We start from the raw sequence: 10338 nt of genomic DNA, 5'->3' as shown, positions 1-10338 counted from the left end.
CAAATTGTACTTTTTCTTTTCTTAATCGTTCACTCATTTGTCTTCTTTCTTCCTCATACCTCTCACAATGTATAATGACATGCTCTATTGTCTCTTCTTGCCGACAGTATTCACATCTGCCTGTATTATGCTTGCCTATTATAAAATGTGTACTGTTCAGACCAGTGTGTCCAAATCTGATTCTTGAAATTACTGTCTCCTCTTTTCTGTTTTTTCCTGCACATCTCATTTCTCCCACTTTCCTCTGGACTCTGTAGAACCACCGTCCTTTCCGCTCTTCCTCCCATTGCTTTTGCCATCTTTCCTTCAGTCTTTGCTTAATAATGTCTTTGATTTCAGTTTTACCTATGTTAATACTTAAATCAATCTTACTTCTTTTTGTTACCTCTTTTGCTACCTTATCTGCCATTTTGTTTCCTCTAATGCCAATGTGTGCTGGTACCCATAAAAATATGACTGTAAGCCCCATCATTTGAATTCTGAATAGTGTTTGTTGTATTTCAATCAAAATGTCTGGTCTACTGTCTGAATGGCTGTGCTGTAAACTCTTTATTGCTAAACTTGAATCTGAACAAATAACTGTCCTTAAAGGCCTGGTATCCTTGACCCACTGTACCATTAACAATATTGCAATCATTTCACCTGTGTATATTGAGACTTCATTATTGATCCTCTTCCCTACTTTGATGTGAAATTCTGGTACAATAAATGCTACTACTTTATCTACTGAATCTTTTGATGCATCTGTATAAATTTGGACAAAGCTGTAGTATCTGTCAATGTATTCCTGTATGATGAATGAATTATACATACATTGTTTATCTATGTTTTTCTGTTCTAATATTGTAGAGTCTACTGTTGCATCTGGAAGTATCCAAGGTGGAATTGAAGGTAATGGAACCGTTGGAACCACATTTAATTGTGCTATGCTGATTTGTAATGCTCTCTGGGTCACTGTCCATCCAAAACGTTTTGTTTCCCTTCTCTCCTTTTCCCAGCATGGTTTGAAAGTAACTTGTGCTGGGTGTTCTTGATTGTGGCCCTGTAGGTTAATCCAGTAATTCAATGAAAGCTGTATCCTTCTCATTTCTAGAGGCATCTCCCCCATTTCAACCTGTAATGCTGCTGTCGGAGTTGTTTTTATTGCACCTGTACATATTCTCAATGCCTGATATTGAATGTTGTCTATTTCCTTAAGAGAAGTACTTGATGCGGACCCATACACCACACAACCATAATCTAATACAGATCTAATTAACCCAGTGTATATAACCTTCAAAGCTGTTCTATCTGCCCCCAAATCACATCCAACTAAACATCTCATTACATTAAGTATCTTCCTACATTTGTCCACTACTTTCTGAATATGAACCATCCATGTAATCCTCTCATCAAACCATAAACCTAAACATTTATAGTATTTTACTCTCTCCAATTCCTGGTTATATAATTTTAGTTTAACCTCACTACCAATTTTCTTCCTAGTAAAATACATTATCTTTGTTTTTTCCACAGAAAATTGAATCCCCATTTATATCACCACTCTTGTACCTTTATTATAGCCCTCTGTAGTTTCTGCACAATAAACTTCACATTTCTCCCCCTTTTCCAGATTGCCCCATCATCTGCAAACAGTGAAACTCCCATTCCATTTACAATTTCTTCATATACATCATTTATCATTACTAAAAATAGTAAAGGACTTATTATGCTCCCTTGAGGTGTTCCATTTTCAATATCTAATGTTCCTGAGTATTGATTTCCAACTTGTATTGACCTCCCAAATAAAAAATCCTTAATCCATTTAAATATACGACCTTTAATCCCCAATTTACCTAGTTTCACTAATAACCCTTCTCCCCACATCATATCATATGCTTTCTCAATATCAAAAAATATAGGAGATTGCTTTACGAAAAGCCCCCCGTTTATAAATGTTAGGTTGGCAAGTCGGACCTCGGTTTCCCCTCCACATGTCACAGCCTGGTCGACATCAAAGATCCTAGGATCTTTGGTCGACATGGTGTTGAGAAGGAAATGTGGGCCACTGTATATTTTGTTTGAGGCTTATTTTGTCTCCCGGGACAGAGGATCTGCTTTGCAGCGCCGGACCGCATTCCCTGTGGCACCATCTCGGTGCAAGTGTTCCGTCGCGGTAAATTACCGGCTGGCCCGGCCCGGCCCGGCCCTGCTGGATGTCTGCGGGCACCGCGGCTCACGTCCCGGCCCCCGGGGTAGGGGGGAGGCCGAGGCCGAGGCCGCGCTGGGGGCTGGTGCTGCTGGGCGCTGCGGGCGGCGCTGTCCTTGCTCTGTACGCGGTGGCCACTCCGTTTGTGGCTCCTGCGCTGAGGCGGGTCTGTCTACCCTTCGTCCCGGCCACTCCGGCCCAGGTGGGGAATGTGCTGCAGCTGCTGAGCGGCCGCCGGGGACCGCTGGTGGACATCGGCAGCGGCGACGGCAGAATCGTGAGTCCCTGGGGCTCAGCAGATGGAGATGGAGATGGAGGAGATGGGGTGGAGACCAAGCGAGGGGTGTGACTGGTCGGAGAAGACCGACCTGGAGTAGGTCCTTGGATGGAGTGGATGTGGAGAGCAAAGATAGCTCCTCTAGTATCTTTGGTGGAGAGGATGTGGAGTCTTTGCCACAGAAGGCTGTAGAGTCCAAGTCAGTGGATATTTTTGAAGGCAGAGATAGATAGATAGATAGATAGGGTACTCAAAAATGCTGGAGAAACTCAGTGGGTGCAGCAGCATCTATGGAGTGAAGGAAATGGGTAACGTTTCGGGCCAAAACCCTTCTTCAGACTGCTAGATAGATAGTTGATTAGTATAGGGTGGTTGCACGAAAGGTCACTGGGTCATAGGGCTCGATGCACGGAGCCGCTAAATCCAACTGGAAGACATCCGTCCCTTCTGGTACATGTTATTAATGCTAGTACTTTCCCACCTGTTTAAAAACTGGCAAAATGTTGAATTTTTGCGCTGAAAAAAATTGTGGGAGTCGGGGTAAGTGTGAGAGACATGTACCCAACTTTATAATTCCAAACGTGAAGCGAAATGAAGGTATAGAGAAGCGAGAACTGAAGGGACTACAGCAGCTAAAGAGCAAATGGCCAATGTTTGCCAAGCACTCTCACTGTTGTTGTCCCTTCAGCTCTCGTTTTTATCTACCGTCATTTCTCCTCACTTTTGGAATTCTGAAGTATGCTAAATGTCTCACATGCTTATCCAGATTTCCATAATTATTTACAGCGCAAAAATGGACAATTTCAGCGGGTTTTAACGGGCCCGCTACGCTGGAAACAATGGTAAGTGCCTATCTGCAGTACATCGCGTGTAATCCATTTGGAGTAGCCTAGCAACAGTACGGGTCATGGGTCGTGACCCGACTGCCGTGAAACCTCCCTATAGGGGTTATGGGGAGAATGGGATTAGGAGGGAGAGATAGATCAGCCATGATTGAATGGCGAAGTAGACTCGATCTGCCAAATGGCCTAATTATACTCCTATCACATGACCTTAAGATACATAGACAAATAGGTACAGGAGTAAGCCATTCGGCTCTTCGAGCAAGCACTGCCATGGCTAATCGTCCACAATCAGTACCCCGTTCCTGCCTTCTCCCCATATCCCTTGATTCAGCTAGCCATGCTACTTGCTCTATCTAACTCTCTTTTGAATGCATCCCGTGAATCGGCATCCACTGCCTTCCCAGTCTACCTGCATGTTGAAATCTCCTATAACAACCGTAGCAAATAGAAATTGATGCAAAGGTTGCAAATTACTTGGTTCAGTATCAGATAGGGGTCAAAGAAAGAGCGATCACGTCACGGCCCTGTTTCCACTAATCTTTTCACCACCACGCACAAGAACCGACAAGACAGACACCATTGTATGCAGATGCCGAGAAGTATACACAATACACAATACAATTTATTTGTCACTTGAACCTCATAGAGGCACAAATGAAATGTTGTTTCTGCAGTCATACACACATGAAAAAAAAGACCCAAGACACAGCACAATTTATACAGACATCAATCACAGCGCATTCCCTCCTCGCTGTGATGGAAGGCAAAAAAACGTATCTTTCCCCTGCACTCCCCATTCCCCTCCTGATGTCAGAGTCAAAGCCCCCGACGGGCGATCGCAATTGTCCCGCGGCCATTAAAGCCACGCCGGGTGATGCAAGGCCGCGCTCCGGGTCTTGTTGTTGGAGCCCCCGGCGGGCGCTAGCAAAGTCCCGCAGCCGTTGAAGCCGCGCCGGGCGGTGATGTAAGGCCCTGCTCCAGGCACTCCTCGACCCCGCTACACGGGCGGGAGAAGTCGCCGTTGCAGAAGCCTCGAAAAGCGTTCTCCCACCAGGGACCCGCGGGCTCCCGATATTACTGTCTGCCAGACCTGAGTATCTGAGAGCTTTTTAGATACCAAAGGGGTCGGGTCAAAGCACAAATTATGCCTTACCACCGCTCCACCCGCAGTGAGCAAGCACCATGATGGTCCAAATATTTTCAATTCCGTGACTGGAGCCCCAGGATGTTCCTGCTGGAGCACTTTAGCTGTTGTAGTCCCTTGACAACTCTCGCAGGGAAAAGGTCTTTCTCCTCATTTCGCTTCAAAATTTTGGAGCATTCTGATAGAGTCTGAGGAATGTCTCTCGCGAGCATATCAGAGTTCCCCACATTTCCAGAATTTTTTTCAATTATATATCGCAGAAAAAGTCAACATTTTGGCACAGAGTTTGTAACATAAAAGTAAGCGTTTCTTTTCTAAGAGCATTAATAACATATTTCTAGAAGTTACTTATGTGGATAGGGAGGATTGAGCGGCAGTTGGGCATCAAGCCCTATGACCCAGTGACCTTACGTGCAACCCCCCCTATACTGCTGGCATAATTCACACCCATAAACAAGAGAAGCAATTGAAGATTAGATGTCAAAATGGAAGGGGAAGGTTGAATTTCTTCATCCAGTTTTAGCAAAGTGGTTATAACTATCAAAAATATAGTGATGATCATTTTTAGAAAAATGTTATTCAGTAGCAAAAGTTAGAATTGGCATCTAAGTTTAAGGGTAAAATTATTTGATGTTATTGATTTTTGCATTGATGTGTATTTAGGAATCTATTAAAATGGGTATTAATTGCAGTAAGCATACATTCTCTGGTCCTTGTGCAAGGAAATACAGCTGTGAGTTCCGGAAAATATCAGAATGCTGTAAATAATTGTGAATTAATGTTTAATGAAGTTTGAGTAAGCCACTTCTGAACTTTCTTGAAACATGCATACAAGTGATAGATGAGAATGAATACATATCAATGATTTAATCGGATGATTAAGGAAAAAAAGCTAAAGAGAAACACTAGCTATTTTGTTTCCTTAAATATCTATTAACAATAAGGCGGATGGAAAGAAAGAATGATCCTTTATTTGTACTGTATCTCGCACATTCCCAAAGATGATAAAAATCTAATAACTTGAGAAGGTTTTAACTACGTGCTGAGTTTGCATAAATGTGGATGTAGGAATTTATAATAAAAACGCAAAAATTACAGTGAATAAACAACTGAAAACAGTGCTTTCTCATGGCATCACACAATATTGGGTCCTGGGTGCTATCCAATGAGAAACCAATCTATATTGCACTACATATTTGATTTGTTGGCAAATCCTGCTGTAGAGATTTGCTAGCTAAATATAGTTCTTGGATACAACATACTAAATAGTGTTGTAGAAGTGAGAGTTTTTCACCAGATAGAAACTTGATGCATATTGACAGCTGGAATGTTCAAGTTGGAATATTACAATAGTAAATATAGACTATTTTATTTCTAACTTTTTCTTTGGATTGTTTTGTAAGGAAATGTGGGTGGGTATACTGTTCACATCAAAAACAAATTTGCAAAGCAACTTTTATAGTAATGTGGAAGCATCAAAGTTAATTTGTTACGTTGAAAATATTCTACAAAAGGTTGATAGAGAATTATAAACTAAGTAACTGTTTGTCGGATTTTATATTAATATACTAATAGGAATCTGATGGGTAACTTTTTCAAACAAAGGGTGGCGGCGCATGGAAAAAGCTGCCAGAGGAGGTAGTTGAGGCAGGGACTATTGCAACATTTAAGAAACAATTAGACTGGGATGTGGACAGGACAGGTTTGGAGGGATATGGACCAATGCAGGTGGGACTGGTGCAGCTGGGACTAGTGTAGCTGGGACATGTTGGGTGATGTGGACAAGTTGGGCTGAAGGGCCTGTTTCCACACTGTATCACTCTATAACTCTATGACTTTTAAACGTTTGTTGTTTTACCTGTATTTTAATCATAGGTAATTGCAGCAGCAAAGCAAGGTTTTCGAGCCGTTGGTTATGAACTGAACCCTTGGCTGGTTTGGTATTCCAGATACAGAGCAAGGCAGCAAGGAGTGCACCACAATGCCAGGTTTTATATCTCTGACATTTGGAAGGTACAGATGCTTTTGCATCATTCACACAGACAATTCCATTCAATGTATTTTCAAATTATATTTATTTAATGCAGAGGATAATTTTTTTTTTGCCCTATAATTTCAGGTGAATTTCTCCGAATTTAATAATGTTGTTATATTTGGAGTTCCCCAGATGGTGAGTTAAAAACAAATTGCTGATTGTTTGCTGGTAAATAGTGCATCACTCTACTCCCAGGGCAGCACCGAGTATGCTATGAATATACATCGAACACATTTTTATGAAAGTTTCCAAAAATGTATAAAGTTCGTTAGATTAGAACTGAAAAAAATTGAGATAAACTCCATATATTTGAGGTTGAGTTTAATGATGGTTCGAAGTGGATTAGTACACTTTTTGCACCTTGAATTTTGAGTTTAAATCTAGAGCAGTATGGTTAGACTGTTGGGTCTCAATCAAATTGTAAGAGTCTTAATTGAAATCAGTTCACCTGCCTGACCTAGTACCTGGTGGACACAGGTTTGTAACACACAACTGCTGTTCATCTTGCGGTCAAGGTTTATGGATGGATAAAAGCAAAGTTTATGCTGGTGTGGCAGATGGTAAAAAACACTAATTACAGTGTTTTCAGATATTATAATAAACAGAAATATTAACTCAGCGGGACAGGCAGCATCTCTGGAGAGAAGGAATGGGTGACGTTTCGGGTTGAGATCTTCAAGAGATGCTGCCTGTCCCGCTGAGTTACTCCAGCCTTTTTGTGCCTATCTTCAGTTTAAACCAGCATCTGCAGTTCCTTTTAACACAAATATTAATCTTAGATCCACCATCAGTAGGCAAATATTTTTTCAAGGCACACCGACAGGTGTAATTAGTATCTGAAGAATTTTGTGTTCTTGGTGCAGGGAATGGCATGAAAAATATAATTTTCTATTAAAAATCAGGATTTGGTTGAATCGTTTTGCCCTGTGTCCAAGAATGGCTTGTGATGGCAAAATAGCATTAATTCAATCTTTTGTTTCCTGAGCTGTGAGCTCTGAATTTAGAAGATTTTAATTTGAAATTAGGAACAGGCTATGCTTTGAAGTTTACATCTGGGTTTACTGTTGTTCCAGATGGAGTCTTTAGAGAAGAAACTACAGAAAGAGCTGAAAGATGATGCCAAAATTGTAGCCTGTCGCTTTCCATTCCCCAGCTGGATTTCTGTTCATGAATCTGGAAAAGGAATCGACACAGCCTGGTTGTATGATGCAAAATCATTTAAAACCATTGCAAGAGAAGAATGTCCTAATTAAAACAAGGGAAAGGACAAGAGTTGTATTTTGCTGTGGTGGGGCTAAAATGTCACTGGAAATTAAACAGTGGAAAGACTTAAAAAGTGATCTTACATTTGGCAACTCAAAGTGTGGAGTGTCCACAGTTCTAAAGGATTAACATGTTATTACTGTCTTCCACAAGTGACTGAAGTTTATGATTCTTGAGAATGTGAAAGGTACTACATCAATGCAGCTTGGGAATGCAGCATTGCTTTTAAGCCCATCAGGAAATGGTGAACTCTACGGTTACGAACAAAATATTCCACCTCCTGGATTTGGAAACAGGAGAAATTTAAATTAACTTTCTCCAGATGTCTTTGAACTTGCACCTTTAACATAGCAAGGCACCTTTATAGAACTACAGATCCGCCACCGATTTTACGACACCTTTTGGTTCCAGAGCCTTGCCGGGTTATCCATATTGCCGGACCGACAGAGGTCATATACTAATGAAACAACAATGCACTTCTGACCACCTAATTATACCTCATCCCGCATCTTTAAAGCACCATGGCCTTGCTAGAAACTTAAATAAAACAAAAATTAAATGTGCTTATGCATCGCACTATGATTGTCACTTGGACCATACTTTGAAAAGGTTACTAAGGTTAAATGTAAGCAAAATAGGCTAAGGATTACACAAAACCGAGGGATCACCACCAACAACTGTAGATGTAAGCAAATTATGATTTTGGGACGGAGGGACATGTCCTGCAAGAGAGCGCTTCACACACAATACCATCTGTGGCTGCCCAGGAAATTTTGAGTTTGAGTTTAGTTTGAGTCTGGATATCTTTGATCGGACTTTACAGGCTTTATCTTGCACTAGCCGTAATTCACGTTATTCCCTTTATCATGTACACTGTGGATGGCTCGATTGTAATCATGTATTGTCTTTCCGCTGACTGGTTAGCATGCAACAAAAGCTTTTCACTGTGTCTCGGTACACGTGACAATAAACTAAACTCAAACTCTATCAATCATTGGATACTTGTTGGTACAGGATTTGATATGGACTAACTGGTCGCTCTCAACCAGTGAGGCTGAGGTGTTGAAGAGTCACATTAACCATTCTGAGCTCCTCCTGTTCTGAAGTTTGTGGTTCATGCTGACCTAACTGGTGGGTGGGTAAAGTTGCAGGAAGATTTTTTTTTAATCATTTAGATTTGCTTGCAGCTGCTTTAAGCCAACAGGATTTGTGAACAGCATTTCTACAACCACATCTTACAAAATAAAATCAAAAACCAACCTTTGCAGGAATAGCAAATTATTTAAGCAGCAGTAGAATAAACAGGTAGGACCATATTCATTAATTAATGTGTGTTCAGTTTTAGTTAGTTATGCTAATAATTCTCTGCAGAATAGATACACTGTTCTGCAATATAATGATGTCCCTATGGAGCAGGAAAATGATTGGTGAAGGTCCTAGATAAAGCATCAGTTTTGTTTTGCTAAAATGAAATTTTCTTTCTCAGTAATAAACAATTTTACATAATGTTTCTGGTGCTGCTTCTGATAACATATATCATAATGTAAACTGCTTCATAAGAGTGCATTTAAAAATCAATATTAGGAACAAAAATAACAGTATTAAGTAAACCTTATGGACTCTGGCACAACTACAAGCATTATTATAATCATGACACAGAATCAGCAATGTGCCCTTTCTACACAATCCCTGACCCTCAACACTGGTGCCTCTCAGGAATGTGTGCCTAGTCCATTGCTCTACCTCCTACACACCCATTATGCTGCAAGTACAACGCCTACTCGATCTAGAAGTTTGTTGCACGAAAACTGGAGAGAAACCAATATCTTGACCAGCAGGTAGATTTGCTATTGCTACACAAGTTGGTTTAAACTAGATTGTCGGGGGCGACTGAATCCAATGCAGAACTGAAGCAGACAAAAGGCTCAAAGTTAGTATGGAAGATGTTGAAACAGTTCAGTTGACATAATGGTCCGGAGCACGGCAGGGAGCGAGGAAGGACTGGTGCATTTTTTGCATTTATTTTATGGCAAGGGGACCTACGGGTAAGGTAAGTGAACTCAGGGTGTGAATAGTTACATGCGACTGGGACTTGTAGCCATTACAGAAAAGTGGCTGAGAAGGGATCCAGACTGACAGTTTAGTGTTCCACAGTGAAGATGCTACAGAAAGATAGAGGTGGAGGTAAAAGAATATCACAGCAGTAGTCCGCGATGACATGACTGATGGTTTGTCCAGTAAGGCTATATGGTGCAGCTGAGAAATAAAAAGAAGATGGTCTCCTTGTTGGGAGTGTTCAAGAGGCCCCCAAATAGTCAACAGAAGTTAGAAGAGCAAATATTGCAGGCAGCTGCAATACAAATAAGGTTACATTAGAGGATTTTAACTTTGCCAATAAAGACTAGGACTGTCATATTGCCAAGGGCTTAGACGTGGTGGAATTTCTCAAATGTGTTCAGGAAAGTTTCCTCAGGCAATATGTAGAGGGGCCTACAAAGGGGAGGAAATGCTTGGTCTATTCTCAGGAAATTGGAAAGGGCAAATTACTAAAGTATTGGAGGGCGAGCCTTTTGGGACCAGATACCA

General features: G+C 41.1%; 1 protein-coding gene across 1 annotated transcript; it reads left to right on the top strand.

The window, feature by feature from the left end:
- Positions 1–2153: 2153 nt before the first annotated feature.
- On the top strand, positions 2154–9258 carry atpsckmt (fATP synthase c subunit lysine N-methyltransferase). Its single transcript, XM_055663034.1, has 4 exons — positions 2154–2465; positions 6330–6467; positions 6574–6624; positions 7563–9258. The coding sequence occupies exons 1-4, from the start codon at positions 2196–2198 to the stop codon at positions 7740–7742; spliced, it is 639 nt and encodes a 212-aa protein (XP_055519009.1). The 5' UTR covers positions 2154–2195; the 3' UTR covers positions 7743–9258.
- Positions 9259–10338: the final 1080 nt, after the last annotated feature.

The sequence above is a fragment of the Leucoraja erinacea genome, chromosome 2, assembly GCF_028641065.1.
Source record: "Leucoraja erinacea ecotype New England chromosome 2, Leri_hhj_1, whole genome shotgun sequence".
Classification (NCBI taxonomy): Eukaryota; Metazoa; Chordata; class Chondrichthyes; order Rajiformes; family Rajidae; genus Leucoraja; species Leucoraja erinaceus.
Note: the sequence above shows the minus strand (reverse complement) of the source record. Positions and strands in the feature narration are given on the sequence as shown.

Bases quoted from the DNA above. Each gene is read 5' to 3' on its own strand.
- atpsckmt (XM_055663034.1), top strand. From the start codon at position 2,196: ATGTCTGCGGGCACCGCGGCTCACGTCCCGGCCCCCGGGGTAGGGGGG. The intron at 2,466-6,329 runs GTGAGTCCCTGG...TTTTAATCATAG, and splicing joins GCAGCGGCGACGGCAGAATC to GTAATTGCAGCAGCAAAGCA. The intron at 6,625-7,562 runs GTGAGTTAAAAA...CTGTTGTTCCAG, and splicing joins TATTTGGAGTTCCCCAGATG to ATGGAGTCTTTAGAGAAGAA.